Source organism: Alligator mississippiensis, chromosome 1, assembly GCF_030867095.1.
Source record: "Alligator mississippiensis isolate rAllMis1 chromosome 1, rAllMis1, whole genome shotgun sequence".
In the NCBI taxonomy this organism is placed as follows: Eukaryota; Metazoa; Chordata; order Crocodylia; family Alligatoridae; genus Alligator; species Alligator mississippiensis.
This window is the reverse complement of record NC_081824.1, coordinates 302,835,452-302,853,863: the sequence shown is the minus strand read 5'-3', so window position 1 is coordinate 302,853,863 and position 18,412 is coordinate 302,835,452. Positions and strand designations below refer to the sequence as shown.

Here is an 18,412-nt window from a genome sequence, read left to right as displayed (position 1 = left end):
CATCAAGAATGATTGAGGGGGAAGAGGGGGGCCTGGGATGGAGTGCTGCCACCTAATGCCCCATGCTGCCGCTATTCTGCCTCTTGCAGGGACCAGGGTGGGGGAGCCAAAGAAAGTGAAGACAAGAGCAGAAAAGATTCTCTTTATTATGGGTATTGATTTTATTCTGAACTATCTCCTTCGCCAAAGGCACTTCTGTCTGAATTATCTCATCAAAGGTAATTCAAGTCTCATGAATTCCCTATGGTGTTTCTGCACGAATGCATGACTACAGACATAAGACCATATTTTGGCTTTAGCCTTCCTCTTACCATTTCACTGCATTTGTACTGCAGAAAGGGAGAGCTCAGATCCATTTCCTATCCAGAAACTGAGGTGAACCGATTTCTCATAAAGGACAAAGGAACTCCAACCTCAAAAAGGACAACATTCCTAGAACTAAAGATGCCCAAAATGCTATATTCATTGAGATGTAGGACATCACCTATGGCCAGATCTTTATTCCTTGTACAGGCAAAACTCCAAGTCAGATTAACGAGAATTCAGCTTGTGAAGGGACTTCAGAACGGGAAACTAAGCCAGAAAGAAACAGTATTGTAGGAAAAGTGTGCATATAACATGAAGAACATCTTGCACTAGTTGTCCATTTTAGACCTACAAGCCTGTCATGATTGAAGAAAGTGGTTTTGTGATAATAAGCCTCTGATAGTTAGATAAAATCTGCCCATTCATATTCATTTTATGTTGTATTATATAGTTTGACACTGATGTCAAAGGGCTTCTAAAGAAAGGCAAGACCCACAGATCTTTTCACTTTTTGTATTGTAACATAAGCATATGATATATTTTAAGTTAATCATGTGTTCGAAAACAGACAGATGGTCTGGGCATTTAGTTTCACTTTCCTTATTCCTCTATAGCACCTGAAGTGCTACAAAAGCACATCTGAACATGGCCTCAGAGTTATTCTATTTCACCCTCTTGAAGTCTCTGAAAAATCACTAATGTATCTACTTTTCTAACGTACCATTATCTGACCTTCAGACTGAGTCATAAAAAAATAGCAAAACCTAGGAGGACCCACCCATCTTCTGCTGGGACAGAAGATTGGTAGAATAGGATTTCACTTAGTTGTCAAAGTCCACTTATGTATCAAATAGGTAGAACAGACTCAAGCCTTGTACATTTCATGGACCTATAAACATTATTCTAGTTTATGGTACTATATAAATATTAAAAAATAACTTGTTCTCATATTAAGAGATGGTCTGCATTGTATAAAGCTTCTTCGCTTTAGCTAGCAGTTATAACCTTAGCTAAACCATCCAAATCCTGAAGACTGATTCTAATTCCAACAGAAAAATTGCTGATTCATAGGTGCACATATTTGTAGGCATGTAGTGCCCCCTGCTGAATTTCATCATGTATGTATCATATCAACTGTCTTCCTTGCTTAAAAATCCTAACAATGGCACTCATTTTATGTGCTGATATAATAAGAGATATGGTATGAGAGAGGACAGAGAAACACCAGACAGCCACACGTAGAATCCAATTACAGTTAAAGCTGTTATCCGGCATCCCCCAGGAATGAGGGATGCCGGATAACAAAATATGCTGGTTAATTGAGCAGCCCTGGCCACCACTTCTCCCGCCGTGTCTGGGGCGTCCCTCCACCCCTCCCTGCGGCATCGCCACCCGTCCTGCAGGCCCTGCAGGCCCCATGGTACAGGGAAGCAGGCCTTGCATGGCCCTGCACAGCCTGTTATGTCCCCAAGCCGTGGGGGCTCAGCAGCGCAGGCTGCTTTGCCCCGGGCCATGGGGGCTCGGTGAAACCGGACGTGCCGCGGTGGGCATTTCCAGTTTCACCTTATCTTTCAAGCCAGCATGCCGGTTAGTGGAGCATGCCGGCTTGTAAGATGCCGGATAGCACAGCTTTTACTGTATTTATCAAAAATATAACATTTTCAATTGCAGCACTCTGACTTAATCTCTTTGTGCAAGTACAACCCTTAGCATAAAGGCATGCTGGGTAGCAAACCAGTCCAAATGACACCTCCTGCTGGAACAGACAGTAAGAGCTACTTATAAAATAGTAACAGTGTTGTTAAAGAATTCTGTTTCCTTATTAAAGTGGGGGAAAGGGGATCATTAATAATAATTTTAAAAAAGGAGGGCTACAAGCACCATTTTTCCTTTGTTGTTGTCCTCTATTGATGCAAATCACTAAAAGTGCAAAAGTAGATTAATTTGTGTAACTGGAGATTCATATTATTTCTGTATGAAAAAGTCTATAGTAAAAGATCACTGAAGTCACAAAGATATGCATTTAAAGTTAGAAAATGCCTGAAGAATTTCTAGTTACCTGATCATGTGCTATTGGATACAGCGATCTATGGCTGTCAGAATGCTTTGTGAAGGGTTATGTGCAGGAGTATCTCCATTTTACATGCAGTATAACCAAGCACAGAGACTTGGAGCATTCATTTTGACAGGCAATGGAAGTAAGAGGATATAACTTGGGTCTGACATATTATACACTTCAGTTCCACTCCCTGTTCTGACTGTGCACAAACTGTCTTAGAGCCTCAGCCACGTTGTCTCTAAACTGTATTGGAGGGGGTAAGTGTTACGAGACTGCCTCCAAGGGTAGGAATATGAAACCTTGCTCTATAAAAAAGATTTTCAAATGCACAGGATTATTAATAGACATCAGCAAAAGAGGTTACTAGACTTCATGTTTTCCTGGGTCTCAGAACTGCAAGCTTTTCATTTTGTTCAAGCGGGCACTTCTGACATTGGGATTAGTTTACCCCAGCTAAAACTGAGATAATTAATATGATTAAATATGCTCTAAGAGGTGGGCAAAATTCTGTCCCTGACTGCCTGTCATCCAGCCCTTGACAGCTTGCCAAAACTCAGTAAGTGGCCCTTGGCCCAAAATAATTGCCCGCCCCTGCATTAATTGCATATGTAGAAGTACCCAGTATGTGCCTTTAAATACCTGAATTAAAATGCTCACAGCATTCATGACACTGGATATATTTTGTGTTTCATTCCATAAAAGTCTTTCTATTTTTAATTACATCATCCTTTCAGAGGGGTGGAGGGGCAAGAGAGCAAAAGGGTAGAAAGGGGGTGAAAAAAGTTCCAGTTTGGAGACCTCCCTCAATTAAACTCTCTGTTCTCTTATAACAAAATAGAATTCCTATACCCTGTCAAAGCCAGAACATTTAATATAATTTAAAAAATAATACAGAATTTCAAGACCACTAAATATTTCTCAGGACACTCCAGGCCTGAAACATTTTCCAAGACACTCAGACATTATCTGGCTAGAAGTAATCCCAAATGTCAGATAAGCTCCAAAAGGCACGTATGAAACCCAATGGAATCAAGCAACTGTTCCCGTGTATAACAGGCATGCATCTAGTCTGTTCCTGTAAACTTCAATCATCATTATCATAAGGAAAAAACATCGGTTATTATAATCAAATCTGCTTTGCTCCAAATAGGCTGGATTCAATAATTTTGACTAGCGGTACAGCTGCTTAGCCTTATCTCCTAGGAAACGGACCCTGTGATCTGAGAGGATTCAGACTTAGAAGGGTTCCTTTCATTCAATTGCCAGTATGAATGAATAAGAAATACCCATTTCCCAGTTAATTTTTCTTATTTTTTCCATCCACCGCACTGATGCCAGAATCAAGAGAATCTCACTGATACTTAGCATCTCTCAAACTGAATGGACAAGCGATCAAGTCTGCATACTTTTCTGTGTTTTTTTACATACAACTTAGCACCTTTTATTCAGCTATCATATAACTGATTATTATTTTCCTTGGTTAAAAATAGATCTACATACGCGTGTAGTCCTTTCAGTTTTTGCCAAATGGCTAGTGCTGGAAAGGGAACCATCCATTATATTCATCAGCAGGCCTAGTAAAGCTATCAACTTCCCACATATCCCCGTCAATGTCTACTATCATATTTACAACATGGAGAAAGTCATATTCCGACAGGGCAGAAAATTTTTTAGTCTCTTGAACTGTTCAGTCCTAGTGTAAAATTGTGCATTAAATTCCTAAAAACTATACAAATGTCAATATTATGATCCTGATGCTTCTACTGGATTTGCCAAAAATCAAAAATGACATCAATCGTTCAGTGGCTTGCCTGGAATCTGCACTGTGACACTGGAACATTTCTTTCCACAAAAAGACTCATAGCACCTTGCAAAGTAGGCCGTGACCTATAAAAGCGTACGTCTCTGAACCAGTTAGTCTCTAAGGTGTCACCCTGCCCTGTTTTCACATTAACACGGCTGCCTACCTCTTTCTACAAAAGGTATAACAGCAATCCATTATAAAGAATCCAAGAGAGGATCGTGCTAGTTGTGGCCAGTAGAAAAGTGCCACTGTAGTTATTACTGCTGCATTTCTTCCCAGAATCCCACAGTATAGCCACTAGCCTCATGGTACAAGCAGGCACTCCTCTAAGATGTGGGTGACCTGGTAGATAAGGAGTTTGAACCTGGGTCTTCCAGATCTTTACTGTGTGGGTCTCACTCATAACCAATCAGTAAAGCAATTGGGTGAGGAGGGGAAAAAAACCACAAGCCATGATTATTTTTTGGTCACTTAACTCTGATAGCAACTAAGATTCTCATATATTCTGGTTTAATTAAAATTCATTCAAAGAAAGAAGAGATGCAAAAGAAAAATGGAAACAATTTCATCAAGTCATTTAAAATCCGTTTAAGCTGTTATAGTCTAAGTTTTGCTAAGAAAAACTGTCATTAATTTTTGTAAAGCAGGTCAAAGACTTAAATAAATCATATAATTTAACACAAACGCATGTATCACTATACCACAGAAGTAAGAAACACCACTAAATCATATACCCTCAGATACAACATTTACTTACCCTGCTGCTAATTAAATGCCCATAAAATAGTGGCATCTCATCATTTATTCATGAACAAGACCACAGCAAATTATATTTTAATAACCAACATCAGTTCCACAGTAGTACTGAAAATGAATGACAGCCAGAGAACTATAAAGATTTTCTACACAGATCTGATACAGGTCAGTATGCGGTCTGTTCACACTTATACAGGCTTGGGGTTTCATTTAAACCTACTACGTAGACAAGGGTAAACATTCACTTTCTAACAATAGAGCATGACTTCAGAGACATGCTAGGCATTTTGTCACACTTAGAATTCCTCCTAGGTATTCTCAGTAGATGCACTGTGTTCACCACTGTAAAAACTGTGGCAGCCTTGAAGAGCATGAGGCCTATGACCCCACCAACATCTGGCCAACCTCTTGGCAAATGCCTGGGTGGGGAAAAAGTTCATCATCTCGCTATTATTAGGTGCTTAATTCTTGCAAAGATGCTAGGAAGAAACAAGAACTACATTTGTTTAAAAAAAAACAAAAAAACCCCCCAACAAACAAACCAAAAAGTACCTTCCCAAGAGATTCTTCTTATTCTACTAATGATTCTCCATGAATCTGGTTATGGCAAGTCCTAGCCATAGTCTGGCTCTCAGTATTTTGAAAACTCTAGTAAGAATTTGTCAACTTTTACTGCTTGAGGAAATGTCTGTAAAGTACAATATGTTTTACTGTAAGACAGGCAGGCAGACATAACTAGATAATATTTTCAGTGGTTATTGCTTGGTACTGTTAGAGCACCAGTCACTCTATGCAATAAGTTGGTCAAACATGAAGTCAAAGGTCTGTCTGAACCTAACAGCTTAACGTAACTGAGGGACACTAGCTTTTGAAGCCAACAGCACACAAGGGAACAATGTTGAGCTGCTTTAAGTTCCCCATCCTGAATGACTGATCCCCAAGAGTAAGGTAACACAGTTGTGGTGGGGAAAAAGGCAGTGGCACAAATCTGGCCCACTGCTTTTTGCCCTGGCACACACCCCTGTATGTGGGGTTAGTGCGGGGAAAAATGCTCTGGGTGGGGTAGGGGAGGCTGGGGCCAGAACCTGGCGGTGTCAATTGCCTCAGGAGGTGGCAATCCAGGGGCGTGGAGCCTGGCTGGCTGCTGAAGCATGGCTCTGGCCGGGCAGGCTTTTGTTTCGGGCAGCACATGCTGCTACAATGTGCGCTGCCTTGATTTTTTCTGGCACAGATTTTTTTTTGACACTCGGATCTTGCCACACTGCACATTAGCAGCATGGCAAACGCCCACGTGTGCAGTGCATGAGATTTGCAGCACCGCAGATGGAGTGCTGCAAACTACACAAACACTTGTCTGGATGCACCCCAGGTGTCCATTTATGACTAGGTCCACTGGGGGTGGCAGTTTTCAGCAGAACTCAAACGCATGTCTCTGAACCCCTAGAAAGACACCTACACCACTGTTACCACAGTAAGACAGTAGGAAATTGAAAAGGAATAGATGTTACGTCAATGATGTCTTGCCATGAAGTCATTCCCAAGCAGAACATGATTATACTATGAAAAGTTTTAGTGATATGAAGAAATGGGGATTTCTCATCATATAACGGAGAAATATGCAGTCAAATGGCATGACAGAACCTACCCACGTCTAAAGAATGGATTTAGAAGAAAGTGATTCTGTTGACATGATGAAATGTGAACATAAATGAACTATCATGATGCGCTAGGTGAAAATGAGAAAGATACAGATATGAAGGCGTACCACTGGCACAGTCTGCGAAGTTGCAAAGGCAGGCAGTTCTCACTAGGTGCATCTACATGTGCACTTTACTGTGGAGTGAACTAATTAGCTTAGCAGTAAAGCATCACTGTCTGCACATGCACTGGTATTAGGGCACAGTAAATAAATTAACTCTGCCATAAGATTGTATTGCTGGGGGCAGTACTGTTTTATGGCAGAGTAATTAAGTGCAATCAAATGCACATACAGACAGTGATGGGCTGGCTAGGGCATAAGGGTGTCAAAGTATGAGGGCTTCCTGCTGCATAACTCCACACTTTAGTGCTCTTGTGCCCCAGCCAGCCCCCCCACTGCCTGACGCTGCCAGCCAGAGCCTGGGGCTGACCCCCAAGCCTGCTGCCAGCCCGGGGCTGCTCTGTAGGGGTGTGCAAAGTAGGCAGCATTCAATTTAGATTCGGCCCGATTCAGGGGACACCGATTCGATTCACTGATTCAGATCACTGTCCCAATTCAATTCGGCTGAATCTGAAGATTCAATTCCGGTCCGGGAATCAGCGATTTGGTCATAGACACAGCTTTATATGCTTTTTCTACGTATCTCGAAGTACCAGGTGCGGCTCGTGAATGCTAAGATGGTAGGGCAGATGGAGCGTCCCATGGGAGCACAGGGCGAGACCCCCATGCGCTCAGCGGAGGACCTGGAAGTGGACCGGTTGTACTTCTGATCCACTTCTGGGTCCACTGCTGAGCACATGGGAAACCCCTCCACACTCCCATGGGACACTCCATCCACCCCAACATCTAGACGTTCGCAAGCCATGCCTGGTACCTCGAAGTACACAGAAAAAGCATATAAAGTTGTGTCTATGTCTGAATTGGAGGCTTCCAATTCGATCTGGAGAGATTAATGGGTCTCCCAATTCAATTTTGATTCAGAGATTTGGCCACCAAATCGGGCTGAGTCTCCTCCAAATTGAATCAGCAACCAAAGCTTTGCACAACCCTACTGCTCTGCCCTGGCTCAAACTGCTGCTCGAATTGCTCCAGTTTATTGTGTTGCATTAATTTCACATGTAGATGCACCCACTGCATGCAAGAAAAGCATGTACTTTTTAAAAACTTAGAGGATCACGAGTTTCAAATAAATAAAATGTTTCCATATGCAACTTTTATTCAACACTCCCAACTTTCATTCAGTCTCCTATTCCCAAAGACAGTGCTCTTGACAAATCAGTTAACAACATGAAAAAATGTGCAGGTATGTTTTAAATGCTAATAGCTACTGAATTACACAGACACCGATAACAGGATAAAAGAAATTTGAAGCAGAAGACAAATTAAATAATAAGCAAGTCTGCTGATAAGTGCATCAAGAAAGAGGTAATCCCACATCTACAATTATATTTCAAATAATTTCTTTTAAGAGACATTGTTAAAAGGCTTAATTCCTGTATTTGATCTACCTCAAAGAGTGATACAATCAAGTGGGGAATGTTCAACTGGATGACAAATCAGTATTTTTTTCCTTGTTTTTGAAATCCAGAAACGACCATTTTGCCAAAATGAATAAAGGCTGATGGCCAGGGTGGGCATGATTGCTTCCCTAAAGCTAGGCTTTTCCACCCACATATTGGCACCTAAATAAAATGGCCTGACATAATGAATTGTTCAGCATCCACAAATCTAGTCGATAGGAGCTGTGCCTTTGAAAAATCAGGCAACTTTATCTGCATAAATATGGATTTAGAAGCCTAGCTTTAGGAGTGCTGCTTAACATGTGTGGAATATTTATATACATTGCTTTTGCTGGCTTTTTGCAGCACTTAAACTACCAAACACTATTCCCAGAGTTGGACTGATTTTACCAGAGAGGTTTGTGAATCAGCAATTAACCAAATAGAAACGTACTATTTTAATCTCCTTTTGAAGCCCAGGAGAAAGAACACTCAGTAAATGGAAAAAGCATAAAATGGAAGGCAAAAAATATTATTTTAATGGAAAAAAAAACAAAACCATACAAGTGGAAAAAAAATCCTGACAGAAGTTGGCATTGAAAGAAGATTAAAGGGGGAAAAACCAGAATTCAGTCTAGATTGCAGAGCCTAATTGACCAAGACCCATCCAGAGATAAACAAAATGTATTCCTTTTATTTTGTAGTACAAAAGAAGCCGCATCCATCACCTGAAATAGAAAGCCAGTAAAATGAATTTAATTAACTTTGAAGGGCTTCATTTTTCCTCCCTCAGGTATACGTAGAAGCAGCAGCTTAATTGAATGGATGTTTGGTAGAATATTGGGAGGAGTATCAACATCTTCAGGTTTCATCTGCTTCAAGGGTCACATCCTACAGAATTTAATTAGAATTGACTTGAGCTACAAAAGTTTTGGTCAGTATTAAGATTCAAATACACTGAGAGCAGAGAGACCTTTGAGCCTTTTGGAGTCTAGTTTACAGGGGAGAACTTCAAAAAACTTTAAAAATGCCATTTAGATTTCAGAGAGCACACAAAATGTATTGCCTATTTGTATTTAGACTTGTAATACTTTTGTTGATTCTGGAACAATATCAAGGGAAGATTTGGGGGCTCATGGATGAGATCTGCAAGGAGTATATTCAGAAAATGTGTAATTTAGAACTAAAAAGCCTCCCTTCTGTGGAAATGCAATATTGATACACACTTTGACCAAAGAAGGATGATCTCTGGGGTGAGACAGGACACAAAGAATCAAACTCTGAACTCTTTTACCAACTGTCTCATTTCAGACTTCAGACAAGTCATCTGGGAGCATGCTACATGACCAGGGCACTCTTCTCCTCACGCAATCAGAGCCTTAATTATTCTGCATTTCACGCAGGGAAACTAATCCTTAATTTGCGGACTTTATTTCACTAGAACAAATTCTTCAGAAGTGGTCATGGACAAATGTGAGACCACCCCCTCGGCATGATTTTCAAGGGTGCTGGAAATCTACATTTTCCATTACCTTTGGTGAAAGCTGTATGCACCCATAATATCTGCCTGGGGTTGGCCACCTAAAACTGAAGTACCTACAATAAATAACTACATAAAATGGTTGGCCTTGCCATTTTGATATGCTATGCAAGTACAGAGTATCATTATTACATTAAAACTAGTTTAATATGCCAGCTAGCAGGACATGTTTCTATTAAGTAGCAGGACATACGTATAGTATTTTGCATAATTTCTTTAGTAGTGATTCAATCTTTTGAGGAAATAACATACCTAAATCAGTGCAATGTCCCTGGAGAAATGAAAAAGATGTACCTTGAAACCTGCAGCAATGTTTCAGAGATGGGTCCTGTCTTACCTTGACATGGTGAATAAGATGTTCTACTTCATTCACTTTATACGTCTCTAATCCTAGTTCTTTGGACAACCGCAGAACACGATTTTGTGTTGGTCCCACATATGCTCCTCCAAGGTCCACATATTTAACTTGCTTATTCTGGTTTATCAAAAGACAAGAAAAAAAGATAAGTAATTTCTCAATACATTGTATGATAATATTATTTTTAACAGAGAGAGTTTCTCTGGATTATATGTGTGTGCATGCGTGCGCACACACATAATCCAGGGGTTAGCAACCTTTCAGCAATGGTGGCCCAAATCAATACACGTCAGTCCAAAAGCAGGCTGCCACTTGCAACCCAGCTATAAGCACTCCCTCTCCACCACTGCTGAACTACCACCCCCAGCACTGAATGCTACCAACAGCCCAGCTCCACAAGCCAACTCTAAAAATTATTTGGCAGGTCAGGTTTCTCCTGCAGGTTGTAGACTGCTGACCTCTGACAGAGATGAAAAATCTGCATGCTGTTCTCTTTACCAAGCTCTTGCTAACATCTCGCTAGCATCTCTCCAAGGAATAGTGGCTTTGCCCCACATGTAATCCTCTTTTCCTTTCACATGTCCCAGGGGGAAGGGAAGGGAAAGACTGATGGCTTCACAGATCTCATGAAAATTCTGTGTCTGCATAGAAACTCCACATTCTCCCTGCCTCTGATTTTGTATTGCAAGGCACATTCATGCCTACCACTGCCTGGAATCCCAACCTCAAGACAGGTTCTCTGGTATTCAGGAAAATCAGTGCAGTATTTCGTACAAGATATTTAGGTCTGTGGCTTCAGAGATAATTACCCTTGCAGTGAAAGTTCTTCCTCCGACCCTGTCCCGGGCTTCCAACACAATGACACTCAGCCCAGACTCAGCCAGCAACTTGGCTGCTGACAGACCTAGAGGACAAATGAGAAATAAATATTTAACATTCTTAGTAAATACTAATTCTGCATGCAGTATTCTGTAGCCTTGCATACTTCAGGAGCTAGTAACAGGCATCATGAATTTGGGATAAAGAGCTCTTCAGAGAAAAAAAGAACCTCAAAAAATAACTGAAGACAAGTATAAAAAAAGAGTTAATGATCTGATTTTCATAATTACTGTGCTGTCAGCTCCCACTGACTTCATCGGGGTAGTATATTTGTTCAGCCCCTCTGAAATATGGCTGAACATATCTTCAGCAATAAAGAGTGTTATCTTGTGTAAGGAGTATAGGTGTTGTTCCTATCCATTGAGTTGCATGTATATACAACATATATAAACATACATATATACACACACATATTTATATATATAAATATACAACACAGTAATACAGTGGTATATATAATCTTATAACATGCAACATATTCATTATTACATTGTATAATACATACAATATACATATATACAGCTCATTGCATGGGAGGTAAATTGCTCTGTTCTAAAATTTCAGCAAAAGTCTCCCCACCTTAACAAAAAGATAAAAGAGGAATGAAGCTTTTCCTAGGCTTGTTCTAATTTTGGAGGTTTCAATAAAGCCTCTGCTCTGTTTCTTCCTTTTCAATCTGAGGACATTAGTATTTGAGTGACGGTAATACAAAGTCAGACATGTGCACACTTCTGGCTCCAAAGAGCCTACAATCCAGCTGAAGACTGGGCAGAACATGTGGCAGAAAGTGAGAGGAAAAATCAGGGCTTTAATACTCAAGAATACATGGTTTCAGTCTTCATTCCTTTGCTTTATATTTAGCAACTGCCTCTTACTTTGGGCACCAGCAGGGCAAGCAGTGAGTACACCTACACAAGATGTTAACTGCGCAGTAGCCTAATAATACTGCTCAGTAGCACATCATAGCACAAACAGTGCTAATGCACTACTGCACAGTATTATTAGGCTACTGCACAGTAGCATAACTAAAACGGCATGCATCGGCACTACTGTGCAGTAACTCCATTTACTACTCAATAATTTAGTACTTGATTATACAAGTACTAAATTTAATGTGCAGCAGCCGCTGTGCATTAATGAACATGTAGACACACCCAGTGTGAATACGGGAGGCTCTCTGCTCTTATTGCTAGCACCCAAAAGCCTCAGAAATCAAGAACAATTTCAAGGAAAGCTGAACTACTTTGATTACTCTATAAAGTGTAAATTTACTCTGCCTTCTATTTGACTTCAGACTAACATGGCTAATATATATCACTAACAGAGCAAAACTACATAAAATACTAAATGGGAAGTTTGTAAAATGGCTATTGCCCTTTTATATAACTGGATTAAGGACTAAAACATATTTACTACTACTAGGCAGTGTGGTCTAAGTGGTTGAACCACTGGGCTGAGACTCAGGACATTTGGGTTCTATTCCCAGTTCTGCCACTGTCTTGCTGGGTGACTTTGGACAAGTCATGTCCCCATTCTGTGCTTTAGCTTCTTCATCTGTGATATGGAGAAAGTGATGTCATTATCATTGGGAAAGCACTTTGAGATCTACTGACATAAATGCTGGGTATTACAACATTATGTATTAACATTTCATTTTATATACTAGGTGGTTTCTTGAGGTTACTGCAGCTTTTCAGTTAAGTAAATGATTCTCCAAGAGGTTCTACCGAAACTGTTAAATTTGACCTTCCTCATAAAAGTAACAACCTGCCAAGAGACAGCATATTGTGAAAGACAAAAATATTCAATGTGTGCAAATATCGTCCAGGACTTCAAACTGTTTCCATCCACAGATTGATTTCAGAAGGGAATGTAGGCAATAAAACGCTAAACAAACGCTGATTAGCGCACAGAAGAAATGCAGTGTCCTTCAAAAGATCAGTAAACTTTGTTAAAACAAGAATCAATTCTATCATTAATCATTTATGAAAATGACCATACTAATCAGGAAGGCAGCTCCATTTCCCTATCATGCTGTCGGGCATGGTCTTCTTATTTGTCCTGTGTTCTCTCCATCCATTCGCTGCAACCTTCTGTTTACTCTCCCCTTATATTTTGATTGTAAACTCTTTGCGGCTAATGCTAAATTTTGGCAAGTGTTAGTATGGCTTTCCAAGTTCTCCCACCCAAGTATCCAGTAGGCTGAGGACTGTGTAGTTTTCAAGATCATATGAGAGCAGGGGCATTCAGACTGCATACAACCAATTACTACTAGTATTTCGGTTAAACATCTAAGAATCTACTCAAATAACTGATTGAAAATACTACATAAAATAATTATTACCCAGCTGTTATATAGTACTTGTGACGGCATGAAGGTGGCCAGGCCTGTGGATAGGCCCTGGGGGGCAACTAGGAAGTTAGCAGGGAGGAACCACAAGTTACCAGAGCCCAGTGGGGAGATCCAGATGTATTCCAAAACGTAAGAGGTCAAGAGCCAGGGGTCAGAGAACCAGTGACAGGCTCCATTGAAAATCCACGATCAGGATCAAGGAAGCCAAGCCAAGTCAGGATGCCAGGAAAATCAGAGAAAGCACAACAAGCACTTAGTTTCAGGAAAGATCCAAGATCAGGGTCAGGCAAAACCAAGCCAGGTCATAAGTTAGAAGAACCAGGGAAAGTTACACAAGGGTTGCTGAAACAGACTGAAGCTGTGTGAAGGCATACCTGCAACCTCAGGCTGCGGGTATGTTTAAAAGGGGTAAGTTGTGCTTTCAGCCACCAATCCAGTTGCAGAGAACTGGGTCAGCCACATCAGCGAGGGATCAGGGGCAAGTGTGGTAAATCATGTACTTGGCTCAGCCAGGCCTGCTTGATGATCAGACTCCCTGACAGTACTTTCCATCAGTAGGTCTCAGAGTACTTTTAAGGTCAATTTCCCAATTTTCCTGATAAAGTTTGTATGGTGCAAGGGTGGCCAACCTGCAACATAAGTGCCACAAGTGGCACAGGCAGCCTCTGTGTGGCACATGGCTGAACATGAAGGAGACAGCCAGCACAGCAGCAGATCAGGTAAGAAGCAGAAAGCAAAGGAGTAGGTCGGGTAGGAAGCAAGGGCAGGGAGCAGAGAAGATCAGGCAGAGGAAGGGGATGGGAGTGGCACTCAGGGAGGTCATGGGGCTAACCTGTGGCATGACTACCAAAAAGGCTGGCATCCACTGGTATAGGGTCAACTACACAGGGGGAGAATCTGAATGAGACAGTACATCACCACAGCAGTGAGCATCAGCAGGCATGAACTGTGACACCGCCGCTATTGCACAGTAGGGTTGGAAACGACCCGTGCAGAGCCGGGACTGCACAGTACAGGTGGTTACTGCATAGTCATTTAGTACTTGCTAAAGTACTTGCCTTAGCAAGTACTAAATGACTGCACAGTAACAACTGAGCAGTCAGATGCACGTATAGATGAACCTAGAGGAATATAATCAACCTTATCTGCAGAATGGGAGACTGACCTTAAAAGTACTTTAAGATCTACTGATGGAAAGTACTATATAAAAGCTGGGTATTAACTATTTTATGCAGTATTTCCAAACAATTATACCGAGTGGATTCTTAAAGGTGTTAGTGACCTATTAACACAATAATTGGTTTATATAGTCTGAGCAGCCATGCCACACTGAATGTCCTCAGCCTAGTTAATCTAAATGCCCCTGCTTTCATATGATCTTGAATGCTAAACAGTCCTCAGACTAGTTAATACTTGGGTGGGAAACCTTAGAAAGCCAGATAGCTGTAGATACAAGCCATGCAGTTGCAGTTGGATACCTGGTGAATACAAAACAACAGAAACTAAGGGTGCATACAAGCATTACATTTAGATCACCCTAAAAATGCTCAGAGTGATTTAAATGGTCAGGTGTAGAGTCCACAGGGCTTAAGTCATGCTAAAAATGGTGTGCCCAATCTAAAATGTGATCTTGGCAGTCAAGAACTAACTTTATATCAGCCTGGGGTAACCCACCCTAACATGGGTTAACCCAGCCTACTGAATGCTTGCACAGGTCCCCAGTACAGCTCTGGGGCTGCGAAAACCCAGTCACTCTCTACAGCCCCAGGGCTGTGCTATCTTTACCCCCTCCACTCTGACCAGGCTAGTTTATCCCACTCCCCCAAACAACACACTGCTGGACCAGGCAACCCCAGGCAGACAGCCACCCCCTCCCCCTGCCACAGATCTGCCAACAACCCCCACTCCTCGATGCCTCCAGACCTCCCCCTGCTCCCTCCCACAGGCTTACTTGCCTCCGGCTGCCCACGCAAACAGTTGTGTGCAGTGGATCCCAGCTCTGATGTAGGCAGCTCAAAGCAGGTTGCCTAACCTGAGCTGTTCCAACTGCTTGTGAGCTCCCTAAATGAGCATCAAGGCTGTCTTCAGCCCCATTGCTGCTGAGGAGCTGTTGGATGGGAATAAAAGGAAACTGGATACTGCAGAGAAACCTTACAGCCTACAGGTACAAGAGACAACGGGGTTGGAAAACCAGTGACAGAAGTAAATTAACACATTGCTGACAGACCTAATGTTGTGAGCTCCTTTTTTCCTGAGGGAGGCCTGTTTACGAAAGATATAAAAGATTATAATAACCCTGTTTCCGGGCAACACTCAGAATTAAGCCCACTGTTTGAACTAAAGGATGAATATTTCAGCTCATATAAATGGAGTAGACAAGAAGCAGGAAGCTAGTGAATGAAGTCTGGGAAAATCTCTTCTGTATCATGTGAAATATTGTTATCTTTTTAGAAACAGTTTTAAATCCAGCTCCTTACTGTCATTTTTCTCTAGGATTGCAAACTAGAAACAATTCCTTTAATGTGGTCTAAGCTGTTAAGTTTTAGACAAACAACAGGCCAGCATAAAACAACATATATAAATGTGACAAATGCCTGTGTCATTCAGATTTCCCCTCTAGTGTACTTTGTAGCAAAGTGGTATTTTTTTTCTCCAGAAAAACTTCTATGTATTCACTGTCCATGGAAAGAACAGTGCAGAATTCACCCATGGATTTAAAAAAAAAGTAAGCTATCTTTTGTCACTAGTCCAGAACGCAGTGACTCAGTAGAGTCTCTGTTGCAGAACTGCTTACTTTGAGAGTAAAACTATTGAGCATTGGTGTTCAACCTCTCTCCTGTGGGCCAAATCCAGCCCACAGAGCCATGTTATCTGACCCAGAGGACTTCCTACAGGTCTGGAAATTTGGTGGCAGGAAAAAAATGGTGGCATTAATTGCTACTCCCCTGCTGCCAAATTTCCAGCCCAGTTGGCCAAATGACAAAGCCACATGCATTAGGCCAGTTCCTGGTGGGTCTGGCATGCAGGATCACTCCCTGGAAACATCCAATATGAAGGATTGGGCTAATGCACAGGATCCAATGTGTGGACCAGCCACACACCACTCCTGCCTGTGGGGCCCAAAGATAAATGAGCACTGCTGCTATAGAGAATTATATCTATAGCTAATACATGTAATAGTAAAAACATACTGAGCGTTTCAGCAGCAGCACAATATACTTCACTATGATTCTTCCAAGAAGATCAATAACTAGAAAATTAATATAAATAACAAAGAGGAAAAATGATAGGTCTCATTTGAAGCTGCAGAGCCGACTGAGGATAAAGTTGTGCTTAGATCAGGTTAAACAAGGCAAAAGCAGCAAGCCTTCATAAGTTACTATGGAAACCTGGTATCAAAACGCATGCACTTGAAGATTCGGGGATGAGACTGCCTTCCAAAGGCTTTTACAGTGAGATTCTGGGCCACAGAAATTATTTCTCCATCATATAGTAATTTGTAGTCAAATAACTGTATTTTAACTGAAATGTCAGTAGTCATACCAATTATTTAAATCTCAAATCTGAGGTTATCATTTCGTTCTTGTTTGCTGGTTGTATACCTGTTGAACACCTTAGACCAGAGTACTAGATAAAGCAAATCTCACCAGCAGCAACCTCCTCCTGGCTTTCTTTTCTAATAACATCTGAAGAAAAAGGCTGACTCTCTGAATCAGTCAGCTCTAATGTTCTGCCCTGCCCTGCCTTTTGCTTGGCTTTCTTAGAACAAGACAAATTTTAAATGGAAGAGTTCTGTGAGTTGTTCAACAGCCGAGATAGACTTTAACTTTGCCCATGTGCAGAATCCAAGCTCGGACCCAACCCAAAAGTTTTTAGCCGGCTGCTGCTTACATAAGGAGCAAAGAGGAAGCCCAAGGCAGGAATAGGCCTGAACTTTAGGGTATTCTAAAATGAATTTAAATGTTGGAGTATAGGCCCAAGTCTATTCAGAGGTAGTAAAAAACATACTAGAATTGTGAAATGGTCAGTTCTGCACCTTAGCGTTCCCTGATAATTTTATTGCAAAACACTATACTGAAAGACTGACACTTCCTAAGTAATATAAATAGCATTTCCCAATAGTGTCTTTGTATTTGTAAAATGCCACTGCTGTTCCTTCAATAGTTATACACATACAGTACACGGCATGACTTACTTTTGCATCAACCTAAGGGCAAAACTTTCCCAGCAAGCCATGGAGTATAAAAGAGCAAATGGCTCAGTTTTAACAATTCTCTTTCAGCTAAGGAGATAGTGGCAAATCCTAAGGACACGGGACTTAGAAGGAACAAAAAAATATGGGAGAAAAGAACACCTGTATGGAGCCCATTCACTTCAATACGAGCTCTTGAGCTAGGGGTACTAAGGTTCCATTTGTCATGGAAGTCATTAAGGCTACATACAGACAGTCAAAAAGCCAGAGGCGGAATCAATTCAATCTCCGCAGGTTAGTCTAAGCTGCACAAATTGAACCGAGAAGCAAGTGAACATACATTCACATCTGATTGCAGGAATGCAGTCACATCCCTGCAGTGGCTCAGGCCAGAAGCTGGGGGGGATGGAAGGAAAGAAGCCCTCCAAGTCTTTCCTCCCCTCCCTGCTCGAGCGGAGGGGGCATGGCCAGGCCCCAGTCTGGGGCCAGCATGCCAAGGCCAAGGAAAGGGGGCTTTAAACCCCACTCCTTGGCCCACATGGGACCTTCCAGACTCCTGTCCTTCACTCCTTGGGGGGGGAGGGGATGGGGGAGCAGTCCCTGCCAGGGTTTTGCCTCACCTTAATCAGGTACAGAATCACTCGCTTCCACTTTACAGATGGGAAACTAACGCACAAAGAGATTAAGCGATGGCCCCAAAAAAGTTGCACATGTAGTCTCTGTAGCCTTCTTCAGACTAACATGGCTAATACATATCACAGGCACAGCAGGACCAGATAAAATACTAAATAGGAAGAACAATAGCCGAGTCCTAGGCTAGTAGACCAACCAGTCCTTTTCAATTTCCCACAGGAATTTAAGGACTGGGGATGATAGGATCCTAAGAATCAACTCTTTGCATCTTCCCAGGCACGTCTCCACATGCACTTTAATGCACAGTAGCTTATTTTACTGTACATTAAAGCAT

The 18,412-nt window shown here is 41.6% G+C and overlaps 1 protein-coding gene across 1 annotated transcript in view; it reads right to left on the bottom strand.

The window, feature by feature from the left end:
- LOC102561639 (amine oxidase [flavin-containing] B) overlaps positions 1–18,412 on the bottom strand; it is a 103,169-nt gene that overhangs the window by 53,085 nt on the left and 31,672 nt on the right. The window contains exons 2-3 of the mRNA XM_014611208.3: positions 10,831–10,925; positions 10,001–10,138 (exon numbers count right to left, since the gene is read on the bottom strand). Of these exons, the coding sequence (XP_014466694.1) occupies positions 10,001–10,138; positions 10,831–10,925 (233 nt within the window). The remainder of the gene's footprint in view (positions 1–10,000; positions 10,139–10,830; positions 10,926–18,412) is intronic.